Source organism: Drosophila subpulchrella, chromosome X, assembly GCF_014743375.2.
Source record: "Drosophila subpulchrella strain 33 F10 #4 breed RU33 chromosome X, RU_Dsub_v1.1 Primary Assembly, whole genome shotgun sequence".
In the NCBI taxonomy this organism is placed as follows: domain Eukaryota; kingdom Metazoa; phylum Arthropoda; class Insecta; order Diptera; family Drosophilidae; genus Drosophila; species Drosophila subpulchrella.
In genome coordinates, this window is record NC_050613.1 from 21,594,019 (window position 1) to 21,615,466 (window position 21,448).

Below are 21,448 nucleotides of genomic sequence, written 5' to 3' on the forward strand. Positions count from 1 at the left end.
AAAGTAAGTTTATTGTGTCTAAGACCTCTCGTATTTTGCATACAGTGCATGCAGCAAAGTTGTAAACGAACCCGCTGTGCGAAATATCTAAAAAATAAATTTTTATACAACAGTTTTAATGGAAATTTGAAATATTATTAAAATGCTTACCCAGACGATTAGAGGTCTTCCCAGCACGAAAAAATAGGCATTTATAGCAGTTTCGCATTGGGCTCGTTGAAGGGGAAAAAGTAAAAGCCTTCGGTGTTGTGGTGAAAGTTTTTGCCAAGGAATCACCTCGTAGAGCTGCCTCGAAAATCCCTCGGCCTCCAAACGCACCTGTTCTGCACCAAAAAGATAGATGCACAACTGGGTGGTGACCACCATCGAAAAGAAACCGAGGAAGGCGAAATTTTGATCGGTATGCGGCATTATGAACTGGCAAATTACGGAGCAATAGAGCACACAGATCACGAGAATCTCAATGAAAGCCATCTCCATAAAGGTGGCATTGAAAAATCGGACTAGCCTTAGAAGACGAGCATGCTCGGCAAAAAGCCCACTTAAGCCCAAATCATAACGAGATGGATCGGAGTGCTCCTGAATCCACACCAGCTGCTTGCCAAGGCGACGGTACTGGGAACTCAGGCCCAGGACACACCATCCATATAGGGTATCCACTCCGGTGGTGGAGCAGCAAAAGAAGGCCAATACGAATACCATCAGGCAGCAGTCCATTGCGTAGATATGCGGCTGAGTTATGTCGTAGGGAAGACTGGAATAAACACATTAAAATAACTATCTTAATACCAACTTAACCATTTGGGAACATAACTTTAAGACTCTTTGGTAAGATTTAAAGGGTTGTGAATACCCTTAAAATCTGAAATACAACTCACAGAACTCGAAACGAACTGACTGGTGCAAACTCCCCCGTGGAATGGTATTTCAGCATGGTCATAGCCACTGGCACCAGCAGAAAGGAGACACTTGTGCCGGCGCACATCATAAAGTAAATGGCTGCCATAAGTTGGCCCCTGCGATTCTGGGATCGCCACTCCGAAGCGCCAAGATCCTCGTCCGTAAAAGGCGTCTCAATCAACTGAATGAGGGCCACCAGGTCGTGGGACTTGGCCAAGAATATGGCCATCTTCAGCAGCGAGAAGATCATCTGCAAGCCGTGCATCAAGGCCTCGGAACAGAGCACGATTTGGTTGCGATGTTGGACTATAAAAGCGCACACGGTGCAGAGTTCAAAGCCGGTGGCCAGAAACATAATGCCATAAAGCATCGGAGATCGCAGAACTTTGCCCTTTTTGCCATTGTTATACGGCTGCAAGTCCAGGCCCATGCGGGCAAAGGTGAAGCGCTGCGTCCACAGATTCCCCAGAAACACCTCGATTAGCTTTGACATTTCGCCTTTGACTGAGGGCTGGGAAACTAAGGATGGTGTTGATTGCCTATCAAAGAAGTTCAATTAAAAACATAACATTTTCGGGGGCTGGCCGGGAAAAACTTTGGCCAGAACTCAAGTTGTCGCCTAATTGGGCCTTTAAATACAAGTTAATTTAGCGCCCCCGGGCAAGCGGAGAAACTTGGCTAAGTGAAACTGGTCGGCTTGGCCAGCAAATGATTTAATTATACGCCCGGGGCGACTGTCCGTCTAAAAAAGCACCCAGCACCACCGCCAAACGCACCACTCACACTCATATGCTGGTTACCGTGGGTCTAGAACTTTATTTTAAAAATATAGGAATATACAATCTATGATCTCTTAAAAGTAATATTTCATACAAGTGAATATGCCATACTTGGCTTTAAATAATTATGATGTTGTCAGCCTGATAAACATTATATTTTAATAATATGTAAGGTAAAAAACAAATACTAATAAGTGTATTAATATTAAAATGTGTTGATATGAAATATTGATGGAATGAGTGTTTACTCTTTATGGTAGATAGGTTTAAGTTAGATTTTTGTAATATTTTTATAGACAACTTTACATTTTAGTACCTTTACTAGAGATACCTATTTTTAAGCAACTAAAATACTCACACAATATTTAAAACCAACTTTCCTATTTTGCTCTAACTTACATCTAACTATACATCTTAATTGCACTTTATTTCCTTTATAAAGTCATTAAATTCTCCCATTCATTGCCCTCTAAAAACTAACCGATTTTATGTGCTTTTGGTAGCCCCTTTACCAACCTTTTATGGCTGCTCTTTCTGGCCCACTGTGCCCCGTTCGTCATGGTTAACGGTAACGCTTTGCTGCTGGTCTTACCGACTTTTTTATAGAGATATACTCACATACGAGTCGTATATATCTTTCTACGACCGCTGCAGTCATGGTCATTGTCCGCTAGCGGTTCTTGTTGCTGTGGGCCGACTTTACCGACTCCACTGATCTTGCTGCTGGTTTTGCATTGCGTTTGTCTATCTATTCCCGACTTTGGCATATGTTTTGACATTCGGAGGCTGGCACTTAATTTACGGCCTCACCTTAGTTCCCCCAGTCGTTTTTAGAGTACTGCATATGCGGTATACATGGTATAAATGAATGCCAAAGTCGAGAGAGAGAGATCTGTTTGCAGTGCGTAATGAATGGACCTATGTGAGTACAATGTACATCTGGTCTAAGTATTTTTAATTAACTGAGAAAACTAATTACAAAAACTCCCTGACACGCCTCCGGACTGACAGAAATTCAATTAAGCGGCAATTGCCGCCCCTTGCAGATCGTGGGAAAATATATATACATATCTAACTATATATTCAGATTAATCCGAATAGGTAAACAAAGAATTTATTTGATCGCCGGGCTAATAAAATAGCGACAGCTGTGAGTTACAATAAATAGCTGACTTAGGGCGCCCACTATATTTGGCTGTAAATCAACCGCAAATTGCCATCTTCATCGCGGGCCCACGCGGCGTATGCTTGATGTGCGGCATTTAAGCAATTTGCTAATTAATAATGGGTTGGCCAGCGATTCAAATCAATCGGATTCGACTTGCAAATGCCTTAATTAATTAATATGCACAATAAACGGCAATTATGGCTGTGGGAAAGGTGTGCAAATGATGAATGGCGAACTTATGAACTCCACTCGGAAAAATACAAAATATTAAATTCAGAAAAAATGAATTTAAGTCTTCTATGATTTTTTAACGACGTATATTGGTTTAATGGGGAATTTTTTTTTGCCAATCAAGTGGCAGGTTAAACAAATGTCACATGGCTAAGAATGGCCAACTGGCACTCCTCTTTCAATCTTTTTTCGCGGCCATTTGTCAACGCGCCCTGCCAAAATATTCGACGGAAATTAGAAACTGAAAATCAGAAAATTATTTGAGCCCCCCCCAAAAAGTAAAAAAAAAAACAAAACCGAAAACAGAACCAATCCAGAGAGTTGAAAATCCAGTCAAGCACCCACACGATCCAATGTCTGTTGTCTTAAACTGTGTTGCCAATAAACGCGGGCCATGAAAATTTGTACAAGCCACGGATTCGGTCTACAAATCTGGCGACAAGCGCAAAATCACCAGAAATCACCTCCAAAAAGCCAAAAAAAAATATAGAAATAAGGTTTACACACTTGGCATCCGTTTGTGGCCTTATTTTCGGTGCGGCTTTTTCGGGCTATTTGCGTTTCGTGCCGCTGAAAACTTTATTAATATCCAAATCGTGAGCTTAATTGAAATTTATTGTTAATGAAAACAAAATTATGGCCGGTACACCGAACTATGGCCACTTGACACGAAAGAACAACGCCAGAGAATCCGAAATGAGTTCGAATCGAACCGAATCGCCCACCGAAGTCACGAGTTTCTCAGCCAAAAGAAGGGAGCCAATTTTTAATTTGGCATTTAAGCGCTCATTAAGTTGACAGAAGGCGACGGCTGAGTGACAGAATCGGTGGATATATGGTGGGTGGATATGTGTGGCCATTTGAATGTGTTATGCAGAACTGGCCAATCTATAAAGTGTCTGCAGAATGATTAAAGTTTTCCAGTTGATTGATGCTTGTGTATAGGAATTTATCAAAAATTCTCTATTTTTTAATGAGTCTTGCAGTATTTCCTTGGTATTTTTTGTTTTACCATTAGTTATTGATTTTTATTTAAATTGTATTATTAAGAAATTCTTTATTTTCGAATTGTATTAATGGCTGATCTTTTACCCTACCTAGGTACTTATGCAAAGTACCCTTTCCAACACTGGTGAGTCATGACCACTACCATCGATTCGAGTTCTTGTCAGACCCTTTTCTTATTTGGTGGCCAAATATTTACAATCAAACTTCTGCGAACCCATCATCGACTCAAACTTTTCTTGCCGCCGGCGGCTTCTGTTTGCCTAACCACTTTGAAGTCTGTGGCTTTTCAGCCTTTTAGCCTTTCACAGTTGCCAACTAATGCAAATAAATTGTGAGCAGTCACCTGTCAAGCGGGCTCATCAAGTCCCTCGGCTTGGCTGCCTTTTTATGCCACCAAAGTGGCAGAAAAACCTAGAGGAGACTGCCGTTTTGCGCCGAGGAAGCGATTGTTGTGTGTCCCTCAAACGAAATAATGTTGTGGCGGATGTAACCTGTGCATTCATTGCATAAATGCACTTTGAAAAATTATTTTTGCCTATTTCTCAAGCCCTTCAAAGGGCTTTTAACTTTTCTGCAAATGCACTAGATTGATTTTGTCAGCATTCATAGCCTAGCACCTAAAGAATATATAAATAAAATAATTGTTATAGGCATACTAGAATCATCTGAGCTTTTAATACCGTTTTCCAACACTGCTTGAACATAATCGTTGCCTCGTTAAGTGATATTTTTAGAAGGGCAACCAACTGGCAGCTCCTTTTAAGGATAATTTCGGCGTGTTCTTCGGTTTTTGCAAGTGTTTGCAGCTACCGTTCATTGTTTGCCGTTCTCATTTGGATTTTTGCACGGCTTCCTCTCTCCGGCAAACTGTCAATGTTAATGCTGGAAACTTGAAAAATTTCAACAACCGACGCGACTGCGTTGTATTTGTCGTTTTGTAATGATTTTAATGCCAAGCATAAACAATTATTTTCAATTGCAACACATTCTTTTGTTGTTCGTCGGCCGCCATTTGCCATCGTTTGTTTTCGGTTTTCAGTTTTCTGTATTGTACTTTGTGTTTTTTGTGTGCAATTGGAATTGTAGATTTAAGATGTCGCAGATGTTCGGATGACTCGCTGGCTGCACAAGTTTTTCCCATCTGACAGCTCGATGAGTCAGTCACTCAGGCGCGCAGTCGGTCAGTCAATCAGTCAATCGGACAATCAGTCAATCGGATACTCGATCGATTGCCAACTTAGTTGGCAGCACGTGTCGAGAAAAAAGTGCGTTTGACCAGCTGCTCTAAGTGGATTATTGGAGTCAAGAAATATGTCTGTCAAAAAATGACATAAGTGTGTTTAAAAATATCTCAGTCAGTAAAACAATCCTTCATTTAATAACCATTCTGTTATGTTTTTTTGATTTTTTTGTAATATAGAAAATTTACCCATTACGCAAAACTTTTCTCCAGTTCTTCGGAGTGCAACAAAAGGCAGAGGAGGCAGCAAAGTGTTAATGGTCATTGTTCAAACAAGCGATCATAATGATTACTCATGTCAATTATTATATAAGACAGCTGTCGGCATGCGGCGAAAGCCTCAAAGAGCCAGCAAAATACAAAAAAAATAAAAATACAGCAGAAGCAGAAAAAATAAAAACAGCGAAACGGAGGCAACCGAACTGCAATTGATTTTGTTGTATAATTTCTACAGCTTTATCTTGTCGGCAGCTGCATGAAATTTATTGAAGATGCGCTGTGCTTTATTGCCATCGGTTTTTTTCTCGTTTTTTGTTCGACTTGCTTGGGGGAATTGCTGCTGTAATTCAACGACACAGAGGAAATTTCGCAAAACGAAAGACTTAAGGCACGAACTTTGGTTTTGTTTCTGGCCGAACTTCTGTGGCTTTGCGCCATAAAACTTATCGCCCCTGATCTTAATTACCTGTGAGCTTTACTGTCCCTTATTTATCTCCCTTTGCTCAGCGATTTATTGCTGTTGATAGGCTGTAAAATGATGGATCTGAAGGAATCATTTTTATATAGGCCATTGTAAAATCATATTTTGTTTATAATCTGTTGAAAATCTTCAGTTGTGATATTTCAAATATTTTTAAAAATACCATTTTCTGTTTTCCGAATTCTTTAAAATTTAAAATCTAATTTTTAGATGTTTTAAATATTTTATATCATTTTCCCAACTCCGTAGAATTCGAGTTAAAATAGTTTTGGCCTTGCCATTTCGCATTTAACTTTCTACCAAGATTTTCGTTTGGTAATCTAATTGGGTTATCCAATGGAGCAGCACCATAAGGGTTGTGTTCATGTCGGCGAAAGCAAGAAAACTGCCAATTTGGCCAGCAGAAGTTGTTGGATGCTGGTTATTGGAGAGAGCGAAAGTGAAATTGTCTTCATGGTTGTCGTTTTCGTTGTCGTTGTCGGCATGCAAATTGAAAAATACTCGCCGAATGTTGACAATTTCCAGGCCCCCGTGTTTTGGGGCTGAAGTTTTCCCCGCAGTGCACGATTTGCTGCGGAGCAGGAAACATTTTGCGGCTCTTGGAGTCGCGAATTGCGAATTGCGGATCGCGGATCTCCGCAACCGGCCATGAAAGAGGAAATCAATGTTGCACCGTCGGCCGAGAGCCGAAAACCGAAAACGAAAATGAAAATGGAAAAACAAAAGCAACAAGCGGTCGACACCAAAAAAAGAAAAGTCACACGCTTTTGCTGGAAAGCGAAACCAATTTCACTTGCCGGCCAAGTCAGATACATTTGCGTTGAGTTCGTAGTTTTTTAGTTTTTTAGTTTTGTAGTTTCGTAGTTATGAGTGCAACAGCAATAGAAATACAGGCAGCCACTGCAACGAGAGCAGCAGAGACAACATAATCATGGCAATTGACAAGATGTGTCAACCCAGACACTGCACTGGAAAAAATTATATTTAAAATAGAGTGACTTGAGCTAAATGGTTGATGGTTACTATTAAGCACCTATTGATTATGGCTTTTACTATCTACTTCCATTTATTATTTATTGCTTATGCGATCACTCATTCATGGTTAACTTAATAGTATTTATTGTTCCCTATTATCCATTTAGTTTTATTTTTTTAAGAGTTCATTCAATCCTTATATAATGGTTCCTTCCTTCTTTAATGATAAGCCATTACCACTCACAATCATAGCTATTCATTGTTTATTCAGTCAATGATTATTTTTTCATTACTTTCTAATCGTTATTATAATAATTCATCGATAATTTTTAGTCATAAGCCATTTATTCGATAAGAATTCATTCTTTTTTAATGATTCATTCTCTCTCTATTGATATTTATCTCTTATTCATGCAATATTAATTGGTTCATTTATTTATTAGTTATGTCAAGAATTCATCGTTCATTTTAAGTTATTCATTGAGAGTTCATTCAGAGTTGATATCGATAGTTTCATTTAATGTTCATTTATGTAATTGATTTTTCGGGATAAGTTATAGATGCAATTTGTTTTTTTATTAGTTTCGCGAAGTGCACGCGAGAAGAGAAGAAACAAGTGAAATGCGCAACACGAAAAGGAAAGCGAGAAGCGAGAGTTGCAATTGCATTCGACTCAAACTCAAAGCAATGCAATTCGCTTCGATTGCATTGCGTCAAACGAGTTTCCTGTTGGCCGAAAGCGCGTAAAGTGCCCCCTCCTTCGAAGCTGATGTTGCTGGTTGTTGCTGCTGTTGCTGTTGCTGGTTGCATGTTGTTGCTGCTGTTGGTTAGCAATTTTTCACAATTTGCAATTATTGAATTTCTTCGATGACATCAGCGAACGAGAAACGATAACGACGACAACACGTTGTCATAGTTGGATGTTGCTGCTGTGCTTGGTGTTGCCCGTGTTGCTGCTGCAATTGCTGCTGTTGCTGTTGCTGTTGCTGCTGCTGATGTCGATGGCTTCCTGTCATTTGATTTCATTTCGCTAATGTGCAATTAATTTGAATTTGCATTATGCTGTGGCAGCTGAGTGTTGCTGTTGCTGTTGCTACTGCTAATTAGCTGTTGCTGCTTGCCACACCAGGAGATTGGCCAACAAATGTTTGCACAGCATTTTCACAACAGGAGGGATAGGATGCTATTACTTCCTAACTCCCTTTGTTGTGGGTTTAACAAATTGCCACCCAGAGACCCTTTATAAAGGCAATTGATTTAAAGTGTATATGTTTATTTTGGAAGGAACGATTTTGTTAACATGAATACCGAACCCAAGAAGATTAGAAAACACAATGAGATATTGCATAAATATTCACACAGTGCGGAAGGAGGAGGGATCAAGCCAAATATATATAATCATTTCAGCGCCTGACGCAAGATGATGTTGCAAGCTGGCAGCAACATCGGCAGCTAAGCAGCAACAGCAACAGCAGCAACAGCAACAGCAGCAACATCAACAACTAGCGGCGAGTGTCATTGACTAATGTTGCATGAAGCGCATAAAGCTGGCAAAAGGTAACCACAATAACCAAAAATCCAATCTATGGAAACGAAACTCAAGCCCAAAACCGAAACCGAAACAATAGAACCGTAGTTGCAAGTTGCTGCTGCCGTTTTCTTAGTTTTTTTTGCCAACTTTTGGATGATCACAGCCCAGCCCCACACATAAAAAAAATTCGGTATTGTATTCATTAAAAAAGCAAGGATAAATAAAATTTGGCACTCAGCATTGATTGGGAAAGAAATCAAAGCAAACAAAATTGCCACACATTTAAAAGTTAACAAAAAAACAAGTATTTTATATAGATTTCAGCAAGTACATAAAATGGAAGACATTTATGTGAATGAAAATGTATTTTTATTTTATCTTATCTGTAAATAACCCTTTTTATTGCAGTGTAACGGCTGTCCCCGCATTGATGGCTCGGCTATAATTTAAAGCCGTTCAGCAGACATCTTCGAAATGTGAATAGGTTGAAACAGGGTCATCTGAGGGGGGATTTCAATAGAGGGGCTGAATTGGGTTCCAAAAAGCGGGGATTTCTGACGGGTAAATAGTTTTGGGAGTTGCGATTAATTTTTGAGTGGGTGGGGTGTGCATTTATAACGATGGTAGCCTGACATTTGTCGGCAAACGTGAAAGGGCACACAGACATTTTTCCGAAAATAGAAACATTCGTCGTTGTCTGTCAACCTGCGTCTCTTCCCCCCCCCCCCCCCCAAGCTACACTGGAAAAAATATTTTAAATACTAATGCTTGATCTTCTATAAAACACACCTATACATGGTAAGTTTCTATTTTGCGGTACACTCTGAGCAGCATTATTACCATTTATTTGATATACTTACATTGTTTTTAGGCATTCTTGTTTATGTTATTAGCTTTTGGACATTCTTTGTTAAAATGGAAATGCATTTTAAGTTAATAGGATCATTAAAACATTTTATATATTTTCTCTGCGTGTCTTAATCTCGCTCCTCCGATCGATTGGGCCTCAAAATGCCGCGCTGCCACTTCGATGCGCCACTCGGCGTGCCAAAATGTTAAATGGGACAAGACAAAGGCAAGACTGGCCAAGGAGCTTGGATAGTTAAAGGGGTCTGGGGGTCTTGGGAGGAGTACGGGAGAGGGTGCACGAGTGGGTTTTTCGGAGGAGGAGAACCGGCCACTTGCCACTTGCCACACCGCCAAAGCATTCGCCTTACCAGCCGAGCCTTCTCTCTTGGCCCGGCCAAATGTCAGGTAAAAATATTGCCAAAGAATCACAGTGAAATAATACGAAAAAAATATATATAAAACATAAACGCCGAAAAACAAAGCTGCATTCCACGGTGGCACAAACATTTGCGAGACAAAATGGGTTATTAGACAGACAGTTGCTTGCCCCTGCAACTCAGAAAAAAACCCGGTGCCCTGGGTAAGTCATCAAATTTAAGAGGGTAGCAAGGGTGCTTATGATTTTTTGGGTATTTTTCAGTAAGAATATTAGTTGTTGAACTGATACATTTAATTTCAGTTAGAAATTTAAACGTTGAACTGAATTCTTTATTAATAAAAATGTTTTCTTAGATAAATTGGCTGCTTATATATTAATATAAGTAATTCCATCCTTTGCTTGAACTTTGAAATATACCCATTTTAATGAAAAACCTTCGAAGGATATTCACCAGTCGACTGTTTGTTAAACTGAGGAAAAATCGTGTGGCCTGGCAAATTGTTTGGCACTTTGTTGCAAATGTTTTTCGGTTTGCGCAATTCGCGGGCCTCCAAAAAAAATTGACCCTTTATTTGGTGGGTTCACCTTGTTTCTGTTGGGTTTCTTCTTTATTATTTGTTTTTTTTTTATGGCAAGTAATAGCTTTAGGGCTTTGTTTTGCATTCCAAGCTGGGATCGTCTGATGAATTCTTCTGAACCAATCAATGCCACAAATGTTGCAAGTCATTGCCGTTTTTGCAACGATTTTGCGTCGAATTAATTTGAATTGAATCGATCATCATATTTCAAAAGAATCGAATCGATCGAATGCTGCTGATCAATCCGATTTGGCATTTGGACACCGATTGACAGCCGCCCCACACAGATTGCAAATCTTGGACTTAAGATTAAAGATCGTATATCTCAGATCTCAAATCTCGGATCAGTGATCGCCGATCGCATAATAAATGTCCTACGACTGTCAAATGCCATCGAAATGTCAGTTCGGTTATCGAATCGGTCAAATGGCATTACCAGCCGAGAATCGATTCGGATTCCCAGTCACAAAATCAAATTGACAATTTTTATTATTGGGGGCTTACATGGACCGCATTCGATAACCTAACCTTGACTTTCAAACCAAAATGTCAGCGAGGGGAATGACTTGGACATGCAAAGCACATAATAAAAATAAATAAAAAATAAAGACAATAGTCAGTAAATAAATAGACACACAAAAGAAGCCAGCGAAACAGAAAAACATTCGCAGTCAATCAATTGGACAAGTCGTACAAATTGTACATTTTAAACGGATCAAAATGATTCGAAGGGGGGGGGGGAGGGTTAGGGGCATGGGTGGGGGCATAATGCTGATCAGGGGGGGCGGGGCTGTTCAATGAGAGCCACACCATCGATGATCTCAAGGCGAGAATTATAAAAAACACTCCTTACCGCAATAAAAATCTGGTGACGATCGCAGACTTCATTAAATATTTATGGTAGCTTTATCTTTTATATGAAATAAGCACATATTATTAATGTTTAAAAATATATATATGTTATATATCATATGGATTTTTAAGAAAAATAAAGTTCTTAAAGGTAAATTTTTTGAAAGGTACAACAAAAGGTATAAAGCTCTGAAGATGATGTTTGGTGACCCAAATGGTGACCCCAATCTCAAGTCTCCCGACTTATATTTCCAATGCGATTCGTCACCCAATATCAGCTATTGAAACCCAGACAAACAAACAGCTGAAACAAATTACCAACAATTGCCGCTTAATCGGCCACATATTTGGAAATCACTTTTCGGAGGGACCAATGTCCCCAGCTTTTTGGAGTCGAGTGTGATTGATTGATGGATAAGATTGCGGCGATAAGACAGCCCAGAGAGGCCCACTCAAAGAGCTTGATAATCAATCCCCACAGCATCTATTGTCCATTTAACCATTATCCGGCTGAAAGATATCCGCGGAATGAGACGCTTGACGGGGCTACCATAGTTCGGCGCACCCAAAACGAAAAAAAACCAGCAGTTCTTATGGAGATCAATTTCGAGCGATAAGATTAGAGGGCGGCCAATTGAACTGAACTGAACTGGGCAAAAACAACGGAGCTCCAAAAGCAAAGCAAAAACGCCCACGCCAAAAGGCCCAGACACAGAAAATTAAAACCGACTACGAGTTTTGGAGCAGAAGTTGGCAAAAACGGAGCCAGAAGTTTGGGCCAAAAAATTCCATAGTTCAGAGGCAGACAGTGGTCGAAAATAGGATTATTATGCTTAAACAATGGTTCTTATTCAGTGAATTAGTTCCGGCTTGTGGTTCATTATTCATTTAATATCGGTATGTTTTTGACAAGTTTGACAACTAGAAAATTACAATGCTTGTTAAAGTACTATTAATTTTAATACCGGTTTGGCATTCTCTACATTTCTTTCATATTTTCTTTAATGATTTTTATATTTTTTTTCGAGTTTCTGTCTTGGCTCACCCAGTGCCCCATCGATCTACCGCCGACAGCTTCCTTCCTGCGCTGACTGTGCGCTGTCCACACACTTCCCGGAGCCACTGTGTCCCGAGGAGTTTGTGTGTTGGCGTCGCCGGTCGATTGGTTTCAATTTGTTTCCCATTTAAACACACTCATGTGGCATGTGGCCAAAGTCGCAGTCGAACTCGGATCGTATGCTGCACACAAATAAGGAAGCAATTTGCTTCTCTCTTTTTTTCCAGCCACAGAGTTTCAAGTGAGGAAACGAAGCGAGACTGCGACTCGAGTGAACTGGGCAAAAATCAGAGTTCCAAACTCGCAAATTCGCAGACAAATTATGCGCAACGCCAACGCAGCGTCAGGGGAATAATCAAAAAGATCGCAAAAACCGAAAAAAAAAACTAAGTAAAATAAAAGGGTAGAAAAACCCCTGAGTTCCATGGCAAAATTGGGCATTCAAGCCAAGAATTTCTGCGTCTGGCGCAATCGCGTTCAATCGTTTATTATTTATTATTATGCATGCCAAGCGACACCTATGCGCTGATTGATTGGCTGACGGATTGACTGAACAATCCCCAGATATAGCCATGCATATTCCCCGATCCAGAGGATATATCTTTCGCTGTCACATGTCAAGGACGAAAATGATGATGATGATGACTGCTGCAGAATTGCTGCATAAATTTGCATAACAAGAAATGCGAACAATTGCAAATCATTGCATTCAAAGCATTAAAAGACACTGGGAAAAAAAGCAGTGCAATTTAAATAAATATATTAAAGAAAAATGTATATTCCAGTTTTAAAATATTAAATATTTATTCTCTTTTATATTAAATATTTTAAAAATATATTAAACTAAAAACAAACATTTTTTTATGTTTCTTTAATATCAAACAAGAATTCTTTGCAGTGCAACTCCCGTGACTCATACTCCTGCAAAAGGAGCACTTGTGGACGAGTATTTTCTTGGAGTGCAACTGCAACAACATCGCTTGTTGCATGTTGCTTGTTGCCAGCGGCAATGTTGCTCTTCATATTTCAGCGCCGCAACTCTGTCGCCATCCAAACGTCGTGTTTTTTGTTTTTTGGACCACCGCTTATCGCGATTTGTAACAATATGCTGCTGAATAATTTTCGTATTTTTTCTTTGCTTTATTTTATTTATTTTTGTTGCTTTTCTTGTTTGCAACAGCAGCATTTGTTGGTTGTTTGCTGCCAGCTTTTGTTGTTTGCATTTCAATGTCTCTCTGGGGACTTTGCGTAAATATTTGCCATTTTATTGCGAGTATCTTTATCGGCATGGGAGCCAGCCACGAATTTTAATGTTTAATTAGCCCATTACGACAGCTCATCTCATCCGATGATCGTTTGGAGAAACAAAGCCTAATGAACTTCCGTTTTGCCTTGGCCAAGTCTGTAAATTGGGCTGGGAAAAAAGCCCAAGAGAAAAGCTTAATTGGCAGGGCCATCTAAAGGCTAAGATCTTTAGTTTGGAATCAGCAAATGTTAGGACTAGATTTATTTTATTTAAATTTTAAAACCATACTCTCAAGGTAATTTTAACCCATTTTCATTATCGATTTTTCCGTATTTCCAGTGCCTTTTTTTTTCAGCAAGCAAAGTCGCAGCGGGGGAAAGCTAGTGAAATAATAAAGGGTTAAGTCGCCCAAAGATTTCCGAAGAAGCCTTCGCGAATTAACTTGGAATTGACTCCAAGTCAAATGCACATTTGATTCCAAAACAGAACCAGTTCTTCATCTTGGATCTCTAAAAACAGACTGCTGATTGCCTCTAGTTACCCCATAATCAAGTTATTCGTGCGCATGTCAGCCGTATCTCTCCATCTAAATCAAGTGGCAAACATTTGACATTGTTTGCATCTGATTCGCATTTGGATTCGGATTCCATTTGATTGCCAGAACAGAACGTCGCTATAAAGCAACAACCGATCCGAAAAACAGCAGTCACAAATTTGCATTTTGATTGTGGTCATAAAGGTTTTCGGCGGTGCGGCAAATGAATGCCATTAACAAGTGTTCTTGCAGTGCAGCCCACGCATCTTAGAATCGTATGCCTCTTCCAAATTGAATATCCCAATCAAGTTCTCCACTTGCCCAAGTACCGCCTGTCTACGGTCTACTGTCTACGGTCTTCTGTCCCCATCTTCTGGGGTCTGTGGTATTCGGTCTTCAGTCTTCTGTCTTCTGTGTGTGCAGTGATTGTTGTTTTAATTAACGAGCTCGGCTCGAAATCAATTGCTTCCACAGCCATGCACCATTGCACGGAAAAAAACGGATCATTTCTCATCTTGTTTAGTGTAATGTGTAATATGGTTCTGTATTTCAAATTGGGAAAAATATGAGCACTTGTGTGGATCTGTTAGTTTTAACATAAAGTTCTAAGAATGACATGACTGCTGTGTTCCGTTTTCTTCATCCAACAGCAGTTACTTCTGAGGTCCTTTGGTGATGACCTTTGCTACTTCGCCACTGCCAGTTGGCCAAATGTAAACCAGTAATATGGCGAGTAGAATTACTGTGATTATGCCCAGAATTACCATCATCTTCACATTGGCCCACCAGTGTTTGCGTTTCAATCGCCCGGACTGTCGAACAAACTGAGAGGCTCCCAGTTCCAGTTGGTCAGCTCGTTCGGATAGTTCGGATAGCGCCTGATCGCGTTCCAGGACCTTCTCCACATTCACCCGCATTATCCCGACCACCTCGTCCACCTGGGCCTGGGTATCCAAAAGTCTCTGCTGGTCATCCAAATTGGACTCCGATTGAGCGCAGGAATTGAACTCCTTCATTTCCAACTCCATTTCCATCATTTCGATAGCACCGCTTTGTGTAAAGATTTCAGTTTGTGATGATGACATGGCTGATACGGCTTTCAGACTCGAAATGGAATTGAGAACTTTCTCAAAGCACTCCAATAAATTTTAGCTTACCACAAAAAATGTGATGTGAAAATTTTCTATATGTATAGTTTAGTCTATAAATATTTTAGAAACTAAGACATTTTGATTATCATTTTTTCCAAGTGCTGCTGCTGTTCCACTGTTTTTGTTTTCTTGTATTTTTTACTGATGGGGCTGATCTACTTGAGCACTTCGGCTTGGATTTCATCTGTCTAATCTGGGGTCTCCGCGATCTGCTAGAGACATTGAACACGGCTGCTCCAAATGCTCAATACGGTTGCCAGTTGTGCCAGCTTGTTTATTAGCCCAAATGCGAGTTCGCCTGTTCGCTCGGCATTCGCTTTTGGATAATTATTTATTAAGGTTTTACATAACGCAGCCATCTGTCTGTCCCTGTCCCTGTCCCAGAAAAAAAATACACCACATACACTATACACTTTAACCGATTCAAGGTTGTTCTTGCATCGACGGCGGAGCCAAAGATATAGATACAGCTGCAGGTACACAAGAAGAAACGATAAGATACTTGGCACAGCAACTAAATTTAAACTAAATTAAATTTAATGCTATAAATTAAGAAAACAAACATAAAATGTATTTATCGCTCTGAAGAGCTTATTAGTTATAATAGTCTTTGGGGGTCTACTCTACCGTAAGTACTGGACTATTTTTTCCAGTGCCGTCTTAGTAACAAATGCTTGCAGATCTGAGGTGATGAGCTGTTGTTTTGCCAGCTAATGGAGATAGAGATATTACTCGTGCGAATGTCGAACTAGTCCCTGAACTGTGAACTCTCCGTTTTAAATCAAGATCTGTTAGTGTGCGCTGTCAACTCATTCGGGCTCAACGTCTTAACTTGAATACATTTTAGCATTACAAAAATTTCTGTAAATTTTAAACAGTGTGTAGCGTAACATTTTGGACTAATCATTTTAGACTGCACTCAAGGTGAAACCCGATACACCACTATCAATATACATCAACCATGTCCCTGTTCCGTTGGCGAGATCCCAGTTTCTTGCACACCCTGAACTTTGTGAGGGGAATCCGCACCGGAGCCAATAAGGTGGCGAATAATCCCCGCCAGCGAAATCGATTGCGTCGCCAAGCGGAGTTCCGATCAACGGCGAGAACCCACGAAAGCAGATTTTCCCCATCTCGTCTTCGCCAGGGGAAAAACTTTCGGGCAGAGGCCACCCAGAATCCGAATCAGAAGCTAACTTCTTATGGGGAGTACATGGAAATGATGGCCAGCCTGCATGAGAAGCAGATGAAACTGGAGGAGGACATGGCACGTGCCGAAATTGCACTGAAAAAAGAAAAGGAGCGAGTAGAACACGAAAAAGATGAGCAAGCAAATGAGGCACCTTTTATCCTGGTAAGAATTCCTACACAGGAAAAAACACATAAGAATCATTTAGATATTTGCATGGTTAATTTATAAAGAATCATTTTTCTCTCTTTAAAAACTCTCTCTGAGAAAAAAGAGCGAAATAACTTTGGGTAAGAGCGAGAAAGGAGTATTCGATACTCTCTGAAACAGGGAAAGAGAGCTTATAGAGAGGTTATAATGCGATGTAGATATCATTGATACTGAATGTCATCAAAATGATCATCATATCTTATGCATGTCTTCTCTGTGTTGCATTATTCAGAAGTTATCAATAATATAGTTATAAAAATCCTTCCCGTAACTTAGTGCGCTGAGGATGTGACTGGACTACGCAAGTTGTATCTCATGGATAGCGAGGAGCACCACCTCGAGGTCCTCAGGATGCACGACAGTGATCGGAGCTTCATGGATGAGCCGTTGGACGAGCCCGAGGTCGTAGTTCAGAGTCTACGACGTTTGAGCCTCCAGATGTTTGAAGACAGTATTCCCTGGACACCGAGCAGTGAGATCGATGAGATTGTGGACCTTCCGGAATTGAAAGATGGTGAAGAGCAATGGAACCCGGACTCGATTCATGGAAATTGGGTGCGCCGCGTGATGCAATTCCTGCGCTTTCGGCGACTCTCGTAGAAGTCCCTCGGAATCAGCCGACTTTTCCCGGTTCAATCCCAATCGCAGTCGGTGTTTCCAGTTTACACGCTGCATTTCCATGCTTCAGCGAATGCGCAGCCATCTGGATAACAATCGTGGTCAGAGTCCGTTTAATTTGTTTGCGCTTTGGTCTCTTGCCCAATCTTCATTCGGCTTGGCTGGCCAAGTGAAGTGCTCTGTCCCAGAAGTTTGTATTCCCAAGGAGTATACGGCAGTTTTACCAGAACATCAAAATCGTATCACTATTTTGGAAAATTGAAGAAATTTAGGATATTTAGCAGAGCTCAATGAGAGAGTACAATGGGTCTTATCATATTTGTTAGCCCAATCGTCAGCATACGCATGCAATATTTACATTATAATTAAAATATTAATCACACATATGTAGTTTCCTTAAACAGTTTGGGGCTCTGGTAAAGATCTATGATAGTAGTTTGTTTACTTCTACTCCGGGGTATAACATAACTTGTGTAAAAATTGGAGGAATATATCATAGCTGTCATATTTCTATATTGTATACAAATATTCAGAATATTTTTACATGTTCCGTATCTCCAAAGTTAACAAAATCTAAGTCTTAATTTTAAAGTTTCAATTTATTATAATGAAAGGACAAGTTCCGAGACCAAAACTGATTTCCGAATAATTTATTGAAAAATATCTGTGCCAAATATTGTGCCATGTTTAAGACAAAGTGGGGTGTTCTGTGGTCAGTTCGTAGTGCTTTTGGGGCTTCCTCTTCCTTTCGTCAGGTATGGGTCACCACGGGTGACCCCGCTCAAGCGAACCGCATGCACTTGGCCTTCTGGGTGTAGGTAACAGCGCCATACTCCTCCACAATCTGATCAATGGCGATCTTGTTCAGATTCTCCAGATAAAGACGCGTCTTTCGCGACTGGATGATATAGCTGATGACGTCGTGCATGTTATCGAAGAAGAGGAATCCAGCGGTGCCGCAGCTTAGATCCAAGTATCGGAACCGATTAACATCGCAGGTGCATCCGTCGAACAGGAAGTAGATGAAGTCATTGTTGTTGTGATATCGGAAGACCACGTAGTTGCCCCATGGGGCCATCACGAAGACCCGCTCGGCACACCGGAAGCCGGCCCTCAGCAGCTTGCAGATGCTGTCGTAGCATCCATTCTCCGAACCCACCACCGCCATCGTTTCCGGGATGCGAAGGAGCGCCGGATAATGATTCGGCTGGGCCCGGAGCACATCGTGGGGCCCGGTGGACTCTGGACAGGCGTCTAGCGGCTGCATCAGCTTGGGTGGCTCCGGACACGGCGGACATGGTGGTGCTTCGATGGGGGCCGCCGCCATCATGGACTTGCCCTTCTTTCCCTTGCCCTTTTTGCCTTTGCCCTTGCCCTTCTTGCCCATGGTTGCGGTGGGGCTTGTGGCTCCTCTGCGACTTCCGGTCTAACTGGACTATCTAGATCCCGAGAGAATTACTTGGAAACGCCTCTGCAATCGCCTTCGATCACTTGCAAATGGTTAGCGACGAGCCAAAGGGGCACATAATACACTCGGTAAGCTGAGTAAATATATAAGATGTAATTAATAGCCTGCATAATGAATAACTGAAGGTAATCGAATGAACAAAGCTTTTAAAAGAACATGTCATTTAAGCTGGATTGTAATCTATCAATATATCAAAAGATTGTCTTTAAAACTAGCTTTATGCATTGGCATTCATAGATTAACAATTAAATTGGCATTACCAAGAAATACTACATAAAAGCTATATATAATGGCTTATTAAAGGTTCATCTCTTAAAAACCAAATGTGCTAAGGCTTTAATGTCAGCTAAAAATATTTTTTTTTTAAATATATGAATTTAATGCCCAAAAGAACCCGAAGAAACCTTTGAATTCTAGCAATAAAATAAGCTAAGCCACTGCTTAACGACCTCAACAATAAGCCATCGACCAAGAAACACCACGAGGTATACCTCTCAAAACCTAACCGCGTATAATTGCCGCGATATCTTACTTCACTCACCAATTAGTTAAACGCGATTTGAATTTTAAACACACTCGACACACCGTTTCTTTGTCTCTCTATCTTAAAGTTAAGCCGAAAGGAAATTTTGGATCTGAATGAGAACGAATCGGTAAAATTTTGTCAAGATTTCTGATGGAATTTTTTCCGAGTTTTTTTTGTGTGTTTTTGTGTGCTCAGAGACGATTTTACTACTGATTTTTTGCCATCTGGCTGCTGGGAACTAAGTCCACATACTGACAGTTTCGGCAAGGCGAAGTGATTCAAAAAAGTAAACAAATCATTTGCTCAAAGTGTTCAGTTTAGGGACAGGCCTACTTGGAAACGTTGGGGAATTATTATTGTGATGGGATAAGATATAACATGATGTCGTTTACAATATTTAAACATTTTTCTTGGGAAGAAAAAGAATTAACAAATGTATTTTTCCTTGCAAATTGCCAGAAACATGTAAAAAATCTGATTGTCGGTTGTTGCTCACTTAAAGTGTTGAAAATTCAATTAGAATTCCATCAGAAAATCGGCGAGTTCAAGCACTGTCTACCTACTGAATCTCCGACTATCCATTCTTCTGCACTTAAAGAAAAGGTTTTTTTAAGTATAAAAGAAGTACAAATATTATAATAAAATGTATCAAATGAGTCTCTTTAACTTTTATATAACTTTTTGGTTAGCGGTTAAACACTTAATTCCTAAAAACCATTGCCAGAATTTTCTTAGATTATTTTTTCCGAGTTATATAACGTCTAGAGTCTGTTCATCCATCTCCCTGTTCGCGTATCTATCCATCTAGGTGTCTGGGCATCCAAAACTGGCTGCTGAAGCGCAATTCTGCGAGAGACAAATGCAAATTAAGCAATTGCCCGCGGCCACAGCAAGGCAGCTTAATTAAGTTGTGTTTGCCAAGGAGACGCCAGATATTAGATATAGTAAGGCCAAGCCATATAGCCGGACTGCAGCACATATTCTTGGGCAATCAGGTGGGAAGTGCGATTGCAAAAGGATCCTCGGACGCGAAAAGTGAATGGCTGTCAAAGCAATTAAAAAGTGTGCCCACTGTGCACTCGAGACCCTTGGCAGAAATCTAAAGTCTGGGGGCTGGATTATATGTGTATTCAAAGGGGAGAACTCAGATGTAAATTGTGGAAATATGGAAATAATTAAAAGTCAGCGAGAGGGAGCCAAAATATCCGAGAACCTGTTGCAATGTGTTTTTTGGCGGACAATGGTTGAATGGATGAAGTGCAATTACCCAGAGCCTCTGGTTCCGCACAGTGGTTGTAGATCATTTATAGGGTATTAGAAACAAAATCGAGAAAGTCCCATTAAAAAAAATCAAAAGAAAGGCTTTACTTCAAATATAATTTCTAAATAAATTGTGAGTGGTCTTGTATCGACTGTAAAAGCATAAACATAAAACATGTGTAATAATGTTTATCCAAACTTTATAGTTTACTATCATGCTGTGAAAGAGAAAGTAGTTTTTAAGTTGTGTGTAGATAAAATAAAAGCCCATCGCCTGACTGCCATCGATATTTCACCAGGGTTTTGTGTGTGTTTTTCGGTAGTTTGGCGCCAAAACTTCTCACCACAGTGCAATTGGCATGATCGCATGCAAATCTATTAGGTTCCAAATTCGAATTCCCCCCGGAGATCGCTGACTAAGCCACAAATGACTCTCGACAGCCTGAATTTTTGGTCTAGCCAAGTGGCTATGGCTTTTTCTATGGCTTGGTATGTTTGTTGGTTTTTGGTCTCGTGTTCCTTGGCTTTTTCAAGCTGCCTATTTTCCACCTTTTTTGTTTGCCCAATTTGCGTCATTAATTTGTTTGGCGCTCTAATCAAACGAAGCCGGCGAATGGCGTTTACACGTACATGGGAAAATCTATGAAGTATTTGGAAAGTGGATAAAACAAACTATAAAGAATAATCTATAAAGAACCCTATTATTTATTTATTTATTTAAATGACCATAAATAATGGGATAAGATATCCCACGAACCGTTGGAATACAAGTCGCATGCTTTGCATAATTCCATGAAATTTATGCCTCAAATGATGCCCATATACAGATAAGCACGTGAAATCATGCTCTGCGAATTATGCCTGGTATTTTTGTATTTTTTGCCCAGTTACCATGATGATGACACCGCCATTGCAGTCGCAACCACACATATCCAGTGGGTTCAGTGGGTTCAGTGCTGCCTCTTGGTGCCTTGGTGGTTCCAAATCCAAAAGCCGAA

General features: G+C 40.3%; 4 protein-coding genes across 4 annotated transcripts; 1 reads left to right on the top strand and 3 right to left on the bottom strand.

The window, feature by feature from the left end:
* Window positions 1-18: 18 nt before the first annotated feature.
* LOC119555926 (odorant receptor 1a) lies at window positions 19-1,393 on the bottom strand. The gene is made up of 3 exons (XM_037867625.1): window positions 879-1,393; window positions 151-754; window positions 19-87 (listed from the first exon to the last, which is right to left on the bottom strand). The coding sequence occupies exons 1-3, from the start codon at window positions 1,391-1,393 to the stop codon at window positions 19-21; spliced, it is 1,188 nt and encodes a 395-aa protein (XP_037723553.1).
* Window positions 1,394-13,643: 12,250 nt separating this feature from the next.
* Window positions 13,644-15,189, bottom strand: LOC119556910 (synaptobrevin-like). The gene has a single exon (XM_037869397.1). The coding sequence runs from the start codon at window positions 15,111-15,113 to the stop codon at window positions 14,682-14,684; it is 432 nt and encodes a 143-aa protein (XP_037725325.1). The 5' UTR covers window positions 15,114-15,189; the 3' UTR covers window positions 13,644-14,681.
* A 798-nt stretch (window positions 15,190-15,987) lies between these two features.
* LOC119557137 lies at window positions 15,988-17,567 on the top strand. The gene is made up of 2 exons (XM_037869720.1): window positions 15,988-16,533; window positions 16,855-17,567. Exons 1-2 carry the CDS (start codon window positions 16,141-16,143, stop codon window positions 17,176-17,178), a joined length of 717 nt encoding a protein of 238 aa, XP_037725648.1. The 5' UTR covers window positions 15,988-16,140; the 3' UTR covers window positions 17,179-17,567.
* Window positions 17,568-17,831: 264 nt separating this feature from the next.
* On the bottom strand, window positions 17,832-19,445 carry LOC119557005. The gene is made up of 2 exons (XM_037869536.1): window positions 19,206-19,445; window positions 17,832-18,737 (listed from the first exon to the last, which is right to left on the bottom strand). Exon 2 carries the CDS (start codon window positions 18,581-18,583, stop codon window positions 17,978-17,980), a length of 606 nt encoding a protein of 201 aa, XP_037725464.1. The 5' UTR covers window positions 18,584-18,737; window positions 19,206-19,445; the 3' UTR covers window positions 17,832-17,977.
* Between the last annotated feature and the right edge of the window lie 2,003 nt (window positions 19,446-21,448).

What these genes read in the sequence shown, in the direction of transcription:
- LOC119555926 (XM_037867625.1), bottom strand. Translation starts at nt 1,393, where the DNA reads ATGTCAAAGCTAATCGAGGTGTTTCTGGGGAATCTGTGGACGCAGCGC. An exon ending in GTCAGTTCGTTTCGAGTTCT is followed by an intron (nt 755 to 878) that starts GTGAGTTGTATT and finishes TGTTTATTCCAG; the next exon opens with TCTTCCCTACGACATAACTC. An exon ending in GAAGACCTCTAATCGTCTGG is followed by an intron (nt 88 to 150) that starts GTAAGCATTTTA and finishes TTTATTTTTTAG; the next exon opens with ATATTTCGCACAGCGGGTTC.
- LOC119556910 (XM_037869397.1), bottom strand. Translation starts at nt 15,113, where the DNA reads ATGTCATCATCACAAACTGAAATCTTTACACAAAGCGGTGCTATCGAA.
- LOC119557137 (XM_037869720.1), top strand. Translation starts at nt 16,141, where the DNA reads ATGTCCCTGTTCCGTTGGCGAGATCCCAGTTTCTTGCACACCCTGAAC. An exon ending in ATGAGGCACCTTTTATCCTG is followed by an intron (nt 16,534 to 16,854) that starts GTAAGAATTCCT and finishes CCCGTAACTTAG; the next exon opens with TGCGCTGAGGATGTGACTGG.
- LOC119557005 (XM_037869536.1), bottom strand. Translation starts at nt 18,583, where the DNA reads ATGGGCAAGAAGGGCAAGGGCAAAGGCAAAAAGGGCAAGGGAAAGAAG.